The sequence below is a fragment of the Mustelus asterias genome, chromosome 8, assembly GCF_964213995.1.
Source record: "Mustelus asterias chromosome 8, sMusAst1.hap1.1, whole genome shotgun sequence".
Taxonomy (NCBI): Eukaryota; Metazoa; Chordata; class Chondrichthyes; order Carcharhiniformes; family Triakidae; genus Mustelus; species Mustelus asterias.
Window position 1 is genome coordinate 136530027 of NC_135808.1, and position 15014 is coordinate 136545040.

The 15014-nt window shown below is 48.3% G+C and overlaps 1 protein-coding gene across 2 annotated transcripts in view; it reads left to right on the forward strand.

Moving 5' to 3' along the window:
- Nucleotides 1-1684: 1684 nt before the first annotated feature.
- The window catches only part of cryz (crystallin, zeta (quinone reductase)), a 143577-nt gene continuing 130247 nt past the window's right edge, over nucleotides 1685-15014 (forward strand). Inside the window, exon 1 of one of the 2 annotated variants that reach the window (XM_078219033.1) lies at nucleotides 1685-1747. In XM_078219033.1, the coding sequence (XP_078075159.1) occupies nucleotides 1745-1747 (3 nt within the window). In that variant the 5' untranslated portion in view covers nucleotides 1685-1744. The remainder of the gene's footprint in view (nucleotides 1748-15014) is intronic. The other variant, XM_078219030.1, reaches the window with a different exon arrangement.

Consider the following 15014-nt stretch of genomic DNA (forward strand, 5'->3'; position numbering starts at 1 on the left):
CTTATTCACTGCATCAAAATGGTGACCATGAAACTATCAGATTGTTGTAAAACCCATCTGGTTCACTAATGTCCTCAGGGAAGGAAATCTGCCGTCCTTACCCAGTCTGGCCTACATGTGACTCCAGATCCACAACAATGTAGTTGGCCTCTGAAATGGCTGAGCGAGCCATTCAGTTCGAGGACAGTTAGGGACGAACAACAAATTCTAGCCCCACCAGCCACACCCACATCCTACATAGAAACATAGAAACTAGAAGTAGCTGTAGGCCATTCGGCCCTTCGAGCCTGCTCCGCCATTCATTTTGATCATGGCTGATCATCAAATTCAATATCCTGATCCCCCCCTTCTCCCCCAGATCCCTCGATCCCTTTAGCCCCAAGAGCGATATCTAATTTCTTCATGAAATCACACAACGTTTTGGCTTCAACTACTTTCTGTGGGAGTGAATTCCACACATTCACCACCCTCTGGGTGAAGAGATTTCTCCTCACCTCAGTTGTAAAAGGTTTACCCCTTATCCTCAAACTATGACCCCTAGTTCTGGACTCCCCCACCATTGGGAACATTCTGAATCTACCCTGTCTAATCCTGTTAGAATGTTATAAGTTTCTATGAGGTCCCCTCTCACTTTTCTAAACTCCAGTGAATATAATCCTAACTGATTTAGTCTCTCCTCATATGACAGACCTGCCATCCCAGGAATCAGCCTGGTAAGCCTTCGCTGTACTCTCTCTTTAGCAAGGACATCCTTCCTCAGATAAGGACACCAAAACACAGGACTTCATCTTGTGAATATAGGTTGCCTATTTCCACCTCTAACATCTCACAGCTCTATCCTAGCTTCACTTCATCTGCTGTTGCGAGCCTCCCCCATGTCTTTGTCATCCATAGGTTTGAGCACGTTCCTGGAAGCCTTCGCTGGTTGTACCCAGCTCCGCAAATGGAATCATTCGGAGGTCTGTTGCCCACATCCTAACCCTCACCACGTCCGTCACCTTTACCTTGAGTCACTTTATTTCATTAAAGGTGTTATATAAATGCAATATTAAAGCAAAATACTGCAGATGCTGTAAATTAAAGCAGAAAGTGTTGGGAAAACTCAGCAGGTCTGGCAGCATCTGTGGAGAGAGAAGCAGAGTTAACATTTCGAGTCCAGTATGACTCTGTTTCCGATCTGAAAAGTGATGGGGATTTAAGCTGTTGAAAGAAGGGAGGGAGAGGATGAACAGAAGGGAAGGTCTGGGATAGGGTAGAGGGGGGAAGGGATTAAATGGTCAAGATCGGCCCTTTGGCCCACAACATCGTGGGCCGAAGGGCCTGTTCTGTGCTGTACTGTTCTATGTTCTAGATCTCATTGAATTAAAGGCAAAGGGACAGAGGAATTAGGAGCAGAAGTCGGCAAATTCAGTCCTTCGAGCCTGCTCCGCCATTCAATCAGATCATGGCTGATCTCTCCCTGGTCTCAAATCCACCTCCCCACCTGTTCCCCACATCTCTTTATCCCTTTTTTTTTTAAATTAGAAAAAAATCTATCTGTGAAGTGATGATTAGTTTTGGTAAAGAAACCAGGTTAAAGTCCAACGGGTTTATTTGGAATCACGAGCTTTCGGAGCCTGAGTCACCTGATGAGGGAGCAGCGCTCCGAAAGCTTGTGATTCCAAATAAACCTGTTAGACTTTAACCTGGTGTTGTGAGACTTCTTCCTGTGCCCACCCCAGTCCAACGCCGGCATTTCTACATCATGGTAAGGAAACAAAACAATGTTCCAGAGGGAGTGTGAATGGTAAATACTGGCTTGGGGCAATGCTTATCCCCCAACTCACCTCACTGAACATCTACTCATTATCACATTGCTGTTTCTGGGAGCTTGCTGTGCGTAGATTGGCCGTTGCCATTCCGACATTGCATACTCCTGCAATGGTGCTTGGAGATGTCCTGAGATCATGAAATGTGTTATCGAAATGCAACTCTTTTTGTTTGTTGGATCTGTATATATCTGTGAGATTACCCGTGCTGCACAACACAGCACAGGAGCTTTCAGAGCAAATCTCACTGAGATTTCGTTTCCTGGATTCTGTTCAGCAAATACATTAGAGTTCAGACAGTGGGGTAGCGCGGTTAGTGAGAGATTGCTGTGTGCAAAATTCTCTCCTATGTTTGCTATGGGTGGCACGGTAGCACAGTGGTTAGCACTGCTGCCCCACAGTGCCAAGGACCCCGGTTCAATTCCTGGCTTGGATCACTGTCTGTGTGGAGTTTGCACATTCTCCTCGTGTCTGCGTGGGGGTGCTCTGGTTTCCTCCTACAGTCGGAAAAATGTGCTGGTTAGGTGTGTTGACCCGAACAGGTGTTGGAGTGTGGTGACTAGGGGAATTTCACAGTAACTTCATTGCAGTGTTAATGTAAGCCTTACTTGTGACTAATAAATAAACTGTACATTACTTTATTCTACAACCTTAACAACATTGCAATAAAGTATTTCATTGGCTGTAAGGAAATTTGGGCACACTGAGTATGTGAAAGGTGCTGTAGGAACGCAGGATCTTTCATTCGGTGTCTTCTAGAATGCACTGTTATTTACTCGTTCACAGGATGTGAGTGTCGCTGGTCAGGCCAGCTTTTTTTTGCCCAACATTAATTGCCCTTGAGAAGCTGGTTGCAATGAGCTGCCTTATTGAACCGCTGCAGTCCCTGTGGTGTAGGTACACCCACACTGCTGTTAGGGAGGGAGTACCAGGATTTGAAGGAATGATGATATATTTCCAAGTCAGGATGTGTGGCTTGGAAGGGTACCTCCTGGTGTTCACAATGCGGCACTTCCTCAGTACTGACCCTCTGACAGTGTGGCACTCCCTCAGTGCTGACCCTCTGACAGTGCGGCACTCCCTCAGTACTGACCCTCTGACAGTGCGCCACTCCCTCAGTACTGACCCTCTGACAATGCAGCACTCCCTCAGTACTGACCCTCTGACAATGCAGCACTCCCTCAGTACTGACCCTCTGACAGTGCAGCACTCCCTCAGTACTGACCCTCTGACAGTGCAGCATTCCCTCAGTACTGACCCTCTGACAGTGCGGCACTCCCTCAGTACTGACCCTCTGACAGTGCGGCACTCCCTCAGTACTGACCCTCTGACAGTGCAGCATTCCCTCAGTACTGACCCTCTGACAGTGCGGCACTCTCTCAGCACTGACCCTCTGACAGTGCGGCACTCCCTCAGTACTGACCCTCTGACAGTGCGGCACTCCCTCAGTACTGACCCTCTGACAGTGCAGCATTCCCTCAGTACTGACCCTCTGACAGTGCGGCACTCCCTCAGTACTGACCCTCTGACAGTGCAGCATTCCCTCAGTACTGACCCTCTGACAGTGCGGTACTCCCTCAGTACTGACCCTCTGACAGTGCAGCACTTCCTAAGTACTGACCCTCTGACAGTGCAGCACTCCCTCAGTACTGACCCTCTGGCAATACAGCACTCCCTCAGTACTGACCCTCTGACAGTGTAGCACTCCCTCAGTACTTACCCTCTGACAGTGCGGCACTCCCTCAGCACTGCCCCTCTGATTAGAACATAGAACATTACAGCGCAGAACAGGCCCTTCGGCCCACGATGTTGCACCGACCAGTTAAAAAAAAAACTGTGACCCTCCAACCTAAACCAATTTCTTTTCGTCCATGAACCTATCTACGGATCTCTTAAACGCCCCCAAACTAGGCGCATTTACAACTGATGCTGGCAGGGCATTCCAATCCCTCACCACCCTCTGGGTAAAGAACCTACCCCTGACATCCGTTCTATAACTACCCCCCCTCAATTTAAAGCCATGCCCCCTCGTGCTGGATTTCTCCATCAGAGGAAAAAGGCTATCACTATCCACCCTATCTAAACCTCTAATCATCTTATATGTTTCAATAAGATCCCCTCTTAGCCGCCGCCTTTCCAGCGAAAACAATCCCAAATCCCTCAGCCTCTCCTCATAGGATCTCCCCTCCATACCAGGCAACATCCTGGTAAACCTCCTCTGCACCCTCTCCAAAGCCTCCACATCCTTCCTGTAATGTGGGGACCAGAACTGCACACAGTACTCCAAGTGCGGCCGCACCAGAGTTGTGTACAGTTGCAACATAACGCTACGACTCCTAAATTCAATCCCCCTACCAATAAACGCCAAGACACCATATGCCTTCTTAACAACCTTATCTACTTGATTCCCAACTTTCAGGGATCTATGCACACATACACCTAGATCCCTCTGCTCCTCCACACTATTCAAAGTCCTCCCGTTAGCCCTATACTCAACACATCTGTTATTCCTACCAAAGTGAATTACCTCACACTTCTCCGCATTAAACTCCATCCGCCACCTCTCGGCCCAACTTTGCAACCTGTCTAAGTCTTCCTGCAAACTACGACACCCTTCCTCACTGTCTACCACACCACCGACTTTGGTGTCATCAGCAAATTTGCTAATCCACCCAACTATACCCTCATCCAGATCATTAATAAATATTACAAACAGCAGTGGCCCCAAAACAGATCCCTGAGGTACACCACTTGTAACCGCACTCCATGATGAATATTTACTATCAACCACCACCCTCTGTTTCCTATCCGCTAGCCAATTCCTGATCCAATTTCCTAGATCACCCCCAATCCCATACATCTGCATTTTCTGCAGAAGCCTACCATGGTGAACCTTATCAAACGCCTTACTAAAATCCATATATACCACGTCCACTGCCTTGCCCCCATCCACCTCCTTGGTCACTTTCTCAAAAAACTCAATAAGGTTAGTAAGGCACGACCTACCTGCCACAAAACCATGCTGACTATCACCTATCAATTCATTACTCTCCAAATAACTATAAATCCTATCCCTTATAATTTTTTCCAACATCTTGCCGACAACAGAAGTGAGACTCACCGGTCTATAATTCCCGGGGAAGTCTCTGTTCCCCTTCTTAAACAATGGGACAACATTCGCTAACCTCCAATCTTCTGGTACTATACCAGAGGCCAACGACGACCTGAAGATCAGAGCCAGAGGCTCTGCAATCACTTCTCTTGCCTCCCAGAGAATCCTTGGATAAATCCCACCCGGACCAGGGGATTTATCTATTTTCAGACCCTCCAGAATATCCTGCACATCCTCCTTATCAACTGTAATACTGTCTATTCTACTCCCCTGCAACCCAGTGTCCTCCTCAGCTATATTCATGTCCCCTTGCGTGAACACCGAAGAGAAATATTGGTTCAATGCTTCACCAATCTCCTCCGGTTCCACACATAACTTCCCTCTGCCATCTATAACTGGCCCTAAACTTGCCCTAACCAACCTTCTGTTCTTGACATACCTATAGAACGCCTTAGGATTCTCTTTAACCCTATCCGCCAAAGTCTTCTCATGTCCCCTTTTAGCCCTTCTAAGCTCGCTCTTCAACTCCCTCTTAGCCAATCTAAAGCTTTCTAGTGCACTACCCGAGTGCTCACGTCTCATCCGAACATAAGCCTCCTTTTTCTTTTTAACCAACAAAGAAACTTTTTTGGTGCACCACGGTTCCCTAGCCCTACCAATTCCTCCTTGCCTGACAGGGACATACCTATCACAGACTCGCAGTAGCTGCTCCTTGAAAAAACTCCACATGTCGGACGTTCCCAGTCCCTGTAATCTCCTAGTCCAACCTATGTTTCCTAATTCTCTCCTAATAGCCTCATAATTACCCTTCCCCCAGCTAAAACCACTGGCCCGAGGTTCATGCCTATCCCTTTCCATCACTAAGGTGAATGTAACCGAATTGTGGTCACTATCACCAAAATGCACACCAACTTCCAAGTCTAGCACCTGGTCTGGCTCATTTCCCAGCACCAGATCCAATATAGCCTCACCTCTAGTTGGCCTGTCTACATACTGAGTCAAAAAACCTTCCTGCACGCTTTGAACAAAAACTGACCCCTCTAACGAGCTAGAGCTATAACAATTCCAGTCAATATTAGTCAAGTTAAAATCCCCCATAACAATTGCCCTATTACTTTCACTCCTAAGCAGGATTGACTCCGCAATCCTTTCCTCAACCTCTCTAGAACTTTTAGGAGGTCTATAAAAGACTCCCAACAGGGTGACCTCTCCTCTCCTATTTCTAATCTCCGCCCATACTACCTCAACAGATAAGTCCTCATCAAACCTCCTCTCTGACACTGTGATACAATCTCTGACCAATAATGCTACCCCTCCCCCTCTTCTACCTCCTTCCCTACTTCAACTAAAACATTTGAACCCCGGGACCTGCAGCATCCATTCCTGCCCCTGCTCTATCCATGTCTCTGAAATAGCCACAACATCGAAGTCCCAGGTACTGATCCACGCTGCAAGTTCACCCACTTTATTGCGAATACTCCTGGCATTGAAGTATACACATTTCAAACCCTGCTCCACCCCACCTCTGCAATGCCGTGCATTGCAGTCCCCATCCATGCATCCCTCACTTTCAGCCCCACTACTCAGGATCCCTCCCCCCCCCCGAATCAGTTTAAACCTCCCTGCATGGCCTTAGCAAATTTACCCCCCAGGATATTGGTCCCCTTCTGATTAAGGTGTAGACCATCCTTCTCATAGAGGTCACACCTTCCCCAGTACGAGCCCCAATTGCTTAAGTACCTGAACCCCTCCCTCCTGCACCATCCCCTCAGCCATGAATTCAAACCTTCCCTCTCCCTATTCCTCTCTAAACTATCCCGTGGTACAGGCAAGAGTCCAGAGATAACCACTCTGTCAGTCTTGGCCTTTAGTTTCCACCCCAACTCCATAAATCCCTGCCTAATATCCCCTTCCCCTATCCTCCCTATGTCGTGTGTCCCCACATGTACAATAACTTGTGGTTTATCTCCCTCCCCCCTAAGAGTCCTGAATACCCTGTCAGACACATCCCGGACCCCAGCCCCTGGTAGGCAACACACCAACCCTGAGTCCCTACCTTTAGTTCCGACCCTCCTATCTGTCCCCTTAATTGTGGAGTCCCCAATCACAAGGCCCAGTCTTTTACAGCCCCTAACCACCTGAGCTTTCTCACTCGGCTCACCCCCAGAGATCTGCTCTCTATGCTGAGTTGATTCCTCCTCAACTGTAGCCTCCAGCACCGAAAACCTATTATGGAGGGGAACCGCCCCAGGGGATTGTCTTCCCGATTGCTTCTTACCCCTCCTCCTGGCATTGACCCAAGCCTCATTTCTAGGAGTTACTATTTCTCTATAACTCCTATCAACTTCCACCTCCGCCTCCCGAATTATGCGGAGTTCCTCTAACTCCCCCTCCAGCTCCTTTACACGCTCCTCCAGAAGCTGCAATCTAATGCACTTCTTACAACTAAAATCTCCTGAAACACTACTGGATTTCCTCACCACATACATCCCACAGGAGATGCAGCATACTGCCTGAACTGCCATCCCTGAAGCCATTACCAGCAAGAAAAAAAGAAAACAAAAAACTTCCCCACACTTATAATTAGGTTAGAGGAGGATGGAAGGGTGGGATCCTCTACCAGTGTAGAGGATCGGGTATCTCCTCTGCACCAATTTATAGGGCTAGGGGCCCGAGAGAAAAAAAAACTACAGCTACCGGCAGGCTTCGCGATGCGGCCTTCCGGTTTCCGTTAATTACAAAAAACCTCCCGAAAATTAGACAAAAAAAAACCCAGAATTTACTCACAGTCCGCGCTCTCTCTCTCACCGCTCACAGTCTCCACCCCGCAGGTCCGCTCCCAGAGGAACACTGAGGCCGATACCCCGAGGCGAGTACTTATAAGGTAAGTGAGAGAAAAAAAAAAACTACAGCTACCGGCAGGCTTCGCGATGCGGCCTTCCGGTTTCCGTTAATTACAAAAAACCTCCCGAAAATTAGACAAAAAAAAACCCAGAATTTACTCACAGTCCGCGCTCTCTCTCTCACCGCTCACAGTCTCCACCCCGCAGGTCCGCTCCCAGAGGAACACTCGCTCAGTACTGACACTCTGACAGTGCAGCACTCCCTCAGCACTGACCCTCTGACAGAGCAGCACTCCCTCAGTACTGACCCTCTGACAGTGCGGCACTCCCTCAGCACTGACCCTCTGACAGAGCAGCACTCCCTCAGTACTGACCCTCTGACAGTGCAGCATTCCCTCAGTACTGACCCTCTGACAGTGCAGCACTCCCTCAGTACTGACCCTCTGACAGTGCAGCACTCCCTCAGTACTGACCCTCTGACAGTGCAGCACTCCCTCAGCACTGACCCTCTGAGAGTGCAGCATTCCCTTTGTAATGACCCTCTGACAGTGCAGCACTTCCTCAGTACTGACCCTCTGACAGTGCGGCACTCCCTCAGCACTGACACTCTGGCAGTGCGGCACTCCCTCAGTACTGACCCTCTGACAGTGCGGCATTCCCTCAGTACCGACCCTCTGACAGTGCAGCATTCCCTTTGTAACGACCCTCTGACAGTGTAGCACTCCCTCAGTACTGACCCTCTGACAGTGCGGTACTCCCTCAGTACTGACCCTCTGACAGTGCAGCACTTCCTAGGTACTGACCCTCTGACAGTGCAGCACTCCCTCAGCACTGACCCTTTGAGAGTGCAGCACTTCCTCACTACTGACTCTCTGACAGTGCAGCACTCCCTCAGTACTGACCCTCTGACAGTGCGGTACTCCCTCAGTACTGACCCTCTGACAGTGCAGCACTTCCTAAGTACTGACCCTCTGACAGTGCAGCACTCCCTCAGTACTGACCCTCTGACAGTGCGGCACTCCCTCAGTACTGACTCTCTGACAGTGCGGCATTCCCTCAGTACCGACCCTCTGACAGTGCAGCACTCCCTCAGTACTGACCCTCTGACAGTGCAGCATTCCCTTTGTAACGACCCTCTGACAGTGTAGCACTCCCTCAGTACTGACCCTCTGACAGCGCGGCACTCCCTCAGTGCTGACCCTCTGACAGTGCAGCACTCCCTCAGTACTGACCCTCTGACAGTGCAGCACTCCCTCAGTACTGACCCTCTGACAGCGCGGCACTCCCTCAGTACTGACCCTCTGACAGTGCGGTACTCCCTCAGTACTGACCCTCTGACAGTGCAGCACTTCCTAAGTACTGACCCTCTGACAGTGCCGCACTCCCTCAGTACTGACCCTCTGACAGTGCAGCACTCTTTCAATACTGTACTGGAATGTCAGCCCTGATTTTTGTGCTCAGGCCCTGGTGTGGGACCTGAACCCAGAATGTTATGATGTGAGGGTGAGGGTGCTGGCTGCTCAGTCATTGCTGACAAGAGGTAGACAGATGATTGGGTTAATAAAAAATCAACATGGTGACAAGTGCTGAATTGTGATAACAAAACGAATAAAACAAGTATTCATAATTCATGAACATAATTATAGACAATCATTGAAATTAAAATAAAATATAAAATAATGAAAGGAGTGCACAATTAGGAACATTTTGGCATGCGAGCTATTACAATATGTCGCAAAACGCGGGTCTCCTCAATTTACAGAATAGAAATTAAGTTGTACTTAGAGGGTAGGGGTGGCAGGGTGTTTTTCTGAATGGAGGTCTGTAACTAGTGGTGTTCCGCAGGGATCAGTGCTGGGACCTCTGCTGTTTGTAATATATATAAATGATTTGGAAGAAAACGTAGCTGGTCTGATTCGCAAGTTTGTGGATGATACTAAGATTGGCGGAGTTGCAGATTGAGATGAAGATTGTCAGAGAATACAGCAGGATATCATTCGACTGGAGAATTGGGCGGAGAAATGGCAGATGGAATTTAATCCGGACAAATGCGAGGTGATGCATTTTGGTCGATCCAATTCAGGTGGGAGCTATAAAATAAATGGCAGAACCATCAGGAGCATCGACACACAGAGAGATCTGGGAGTACAGGCCCACAGAGCCTTAAAAGCAGCAGCACAGGTGGGAAAGGTGGTGAAGAAAGCATACGGCACGCTTGTCTTCATCGGACAGGACATCAAGTATAAAAGTTGGCAAATTATGTTACAGTTGTCTAAAACGTTGGTTCGGCCACATTTGGAATACTGTGTCCAATTCTGGTCACCACACTACCAGACGGATGTGAAGGCTTTGGAGGGAGTACAGAAAAGGTTTACCATGATGTTGCCTGGTACGGAGGGTCTTAGCTATGAGGAGAGATTGAATAAACTGGGATTGTTCTCCCTGGAAAGACGGAATCTGAGGGGTGACCTGATAGAAGCTTATAAAATTATGAGGGGCATAGATAGGGTGAACAGTTAGAAGCTTTTTCCCAGGGCAGAAATGACAACTACAAGGGGGCACAAGTTCAAGATAAGCAGGGAAAGGTTCAGTGGAGATGTGCGGGGGAAGTTTTTTACACAGAGGGTGGTGGGGGCCTGGAATGCACTGCCAAGTAGGAAGGAGCTTAAGAAGGAAATTAGGAGAGCGAGAAGGGGTCATGAGAAGACCTTGGCGGGTAAGATTAAGGAGAATCCCAAGGCTTTCTACAAATATGTCAAGAGTAAAAGGATGAGATGTGAAGGCATAGGACCCTTAAAAGGTGAAGGGGGAAAAGTTTGTGCGGAACCGTTAGAAATGGCGGAGGTGCTTAATGAATACTTTACCTCGGTATTCACGGTGGAAAGGGATCTGGGTGGTTGTACTGCTGGATTGCGGAGGACAGAAAGGATCGAGCATGTGGACATAAAGAAAGAGGATGTGTTGGAACTATTGAATGGCATCAAGGTTGGTAAGTCGCCGGGACCGGATGGGATGTACCCCAGGTTACTGTGGGAGGCGAGGGAGGAGATTGCGGAGCCTTTGGCGATGATCTTTGCATCGTCGATGGAGACGGGAGAGGTTCCGGAGGATTGGAGGATTGCGGATGTGGTCCCTATATTCAAGAAAGGGAACAGGGACAGCCCGGGAAATTACTGATCGGTGAGTCTAACCTCAGTGGTTGGTAAGTTGATGGAGAGGATCCTGAGAGACAGGATTTATGATCATCTAGAGAAGTTTAGTATGATCAAAAGTAGTCAGCACGGCTTTGTCAGGGGCAGGTCGTGCCTTACGAGCCTGGTTGAGTTCTTTGAAAATGTGACCAAGCACATTGACGAAGGAAGAGCGGTGGATGTGGTCTATATGGACTTCAGCAAAGCGTTCGATAAGGTCCCCCATGCAAGACTTCTTGAGAAAGTGAGAGGGCATGGGATCCAAGGGGCTGTTGCCTTGTGGATCCAGAACTGGCTTGCCTGCAGAAGGCAGAGAGTGGCTGTGGAGGGGTCTTTCTCTGCATGGAGATCAGTGACCAGTGGAGTGCCCCAGGGATCTGTTCTGGGACCCTTGCTGTTTGTCATTTTCATAAATGACCTGGATGAGGAAGTGGAGGGATGGGTTGGTAAGTTTGCTGACGACACCAAGGTAGGTGGTGTTGTGGATAGTTTGGAGGGATGTCAGAAGTTGCAGCGAGACATAGATAGAATGCAAGACTGGGCGGAGAAGTGGCAGATGGACTTCAACCCGGATAAGTGTGTAGTGATCCATTTTGGCAGATCCAATGGGATGAAGCAGCAGTATAAAATGAAGGGTACCATTCTTAGCAGTGTAGAGGATCAGAAGGACCTTGGGGTCCGGGTCCATAGGACTCTTAAATCGGCCTCGCAGGTGGAGGATGCGGTCAAGAAGGCGTATGGCGTACTAGCCTTCATTAATCGAGGGATTGAGTTTAGGAGTCGGGAGATAATGCTGCAGCTTTATAGGACCCTGGTTAGACCCCACTTGGAGTACTGCGCGCAGTTCTGGTCACCTCATTACAGGAAAGATGTTGAAGCCATTGAAAGGGTGCAGAGGAGATTTACAAGGATGTTGCCTGGATTGGGGGGCATGCCTTATGAGGATAGGTTGAGGGAGCTTGGTCTCTTCTCCCTGGAGAGACGAAGGATGAGAGGTGACCTGATAGAGGTTTACAAGATGTTGAGGGGTCTGGATAGGGTGGACTCTCAGAGGCTATTTCCAAGGGCTGAAATGGTTGCTACGAGAGGACACAGGTTTAAGGTGCTGGGGGGTAGGTACAGGGGGGATGTCAGGGGTAAGTTTTTCACTCAGAGGGTGGTGGGTGAGTGGAATAGGCTGACGTCGGTGGTGGTGGAGGCAAACTCGTTGGGGTCTTTTAAGAGACTTCTGGATGAGTACATGGGATTTAATGGGATTGAGGGCTATAGATAGGCCTAGAGGTGGGGATGTGATCGGCGCAACTTGTGGGCCGAAGGGCCTGTTTGTGCTGTGGCTTTCTATGTTCTATGTTCTATTAAGTGAGGTGGGTGAGGCAGTTATGTTAAGAATTATCTTGATTGACACATGAACAGGTGGGGAATAGAGGGATATAAGTGGTTGGTCTAGATAGGTAAAGGTGATCGGCGCAGGCTTGGAGGGCCGAAGGGCCTGTTCCTGTGCTATGCTGTTCTTTGTTTTTTGTACTCTAGCTCTGCTGCCTCACAGCGCCAGGGACCCCGGTTCGATTCCCAGCTTGGGTCGCTGTCTGCGTGGAGTTTTCACATTCTCCCCATATCGGCGTGGGTTTCCTCCGGGTGCTCCGGTTGCCTCCCACAGTCCAAAGATGTGCTGGTTAGGTGTATTAGCCATGCTAAATTCTCCCTCAGTGTACCCGATCAGGCGCCGGAGTGTGGCGACGAGGGAATTTTCACAGTAACTTCATTGCAGTGTTAATGTAAGCCTGGTTGTGACTAATAAATAAACTTTGCGTTACTTTTTTACATCAAAGTCCATCAATCAGATCATGTCAAGTTGCATTCAATAAATTCTCAGTCATTTACATACTATTTCTGATTGGGCTGCTCCATTGTCTATCCGTACTCTATCCTATTGGTGGATTGGTGTCTCTTCTCCTTAATTCCATCACATGTTTACTGTTGTGCGGTTGCAGCAGTTGAGATTGATGACCAAAGCCTTGGTCAGAGAGGTAGGTTTTAATAAGGGTGTTAAAGGGCAGAGAGGTAGAGAGGGGAGAGGTTAGGGATGGACTTCCGAAGGCAAGGCAGCTGAAGCACGGACCCCAATGGTTGAAGGATTAAAATGTGAAAGAGGTGAGGATCAGAAGAGTGCAGAGATATTGGACGGTTGTTGGGCTGTAGGAGGTTGGAGAGATAGGGAGGAACAATGGCAATGGAGTGATTTAAAAAGAAAGATGAGAATTTTGAAACTGAGGCATTGCTGCTGGACTGGGACCAATGTAGGTCAGAGAGCATAGGGGTGATGGCTGAACAGGGCTTGGACTTTGGAACTATCTCCCATCTCTCCACCCTCTCGCTGAGCATTGTATATCGACATATCTGTGTGCTGTCATGTCTATGAGAGAATTGGAATTCATCATTGAGTTTCTATCTCACTGAAACTATGTCGTAATTGCAAACACAACACATCCGTCACCTGAAGTGACTAACAGAGTCCAGATGTTCCAGATGACTCTCGAGTTTCAGAAGCTGCCTGTGGTTAGGATCACGCTGTCATATTCGGGGGGGCGGAATGTTTGTTTTTGTGTCAAAGTTTGTGGAGGGATTCTTTTTCAGTGAATAGGAACAGTGAAAGATCATTGCATTGTGGAGATGAAAGGAATGAAGAATGGTTGTTGATTTGGTTATTAACGAGTATAATTATAAACCGCCGGCTGTCATTTCAGTGCAATGTAAGAATGGGGCTGCCACACACATGCTCTGTGATTTACTACCTCAACATCAAGCCATTCCACTTTGTAACACGAAGCACAATGTGTTCACTCGTGTAACACACACGCTTTTGTAACCACCCTGAAGGGATAGGTCATTACATCAGGAATGTTTACCTGCCACCCAGGGTATTTCTAGCCAATTGTTTACATCTGTCAGTTACAAATTGAGATATTCAGACGGAAACGGGAAATCTAAATCTTTTGTGACTCAGAGTGGGAGATCATGCAGGTGGTGTTTTAGTGTATTGTCGCTGGACTCGTAATCCAGAGACCCAGGATAACGCTCTGAGACCCGGGTTCGAATCCCACCATTGGCAGATGGTGAAATCTGAACTCTGTAAAAATCTGGAATTATAAATCCATCTGTTTCACTAATGTCCTTTAGGGAAGAGACTTTTTCCCAGGATGGAAGTGTCAATTACAAGGGAGCATAGGTTCAAGGTGGAAAGGGGAAATTTAAGGGAGATGTGCGGGGGGACGTTTTTCACACAGAGGGTGGTGGGTGCCTGGAACGGGCTGCCAGAGGAGGTGGTGGAAGCAGGCACATTAGCAACATTTAAGAGGCACACAGACAGTACCCAAGGGGGGAATTGAACCCAGGACCCTGTTGCTGTGAGGCAGCAGTGCTAACCATTGTGCCACTGTGGCATCAAGACAGCATGTGACCGAGCATGGCATCTAAAGAATCCTATCAATATTGAAGTCAATGGGAATAGAACATAGAAAGCCACAGCACAAACAGGCCCTTCGGCCCACAAGTTGCGGAATCAGGAGGAAAGCTTTCCTTTGGTTGGAGGAAGATGGTTGTGGTGATTAAAGTTAATCATCTCTGCTCCAGGACATCCCACAACACCAGGTTAAAGTCCAACAGGCTTATTTGGCAGCACTAGCTTTCGGAGCGCTGCTCCTTCATCAGGTGAGTGGGATTTCAGTTCACAAACAGAGCATATAAAGCCACAACTCAATTTACAAAATAATGGTTGGAATGCGAGTCTTTACAGATAATCAAGTCTTAAAGGTACAGACAATGTGAATGGAGAGAGGGTTAAGCACAGGTTAAAGAGATGTGCATTGTCTCCAGCCAGGACAGTTAGTGAGATTTTGCAAGCCCAGGCAAGTCGTGGGGATTACAGATAGTGTGACATGAACCCAAGATCCCAGTTGAGGCTGTCCTCATGTGTGCGGAACTTGGCTATCAGTTTCTGCGAGTCTGCATGGTCCCCCCAATGTACCATACCTCAGGACATCCTTTCCTGCAGCGTATTAGG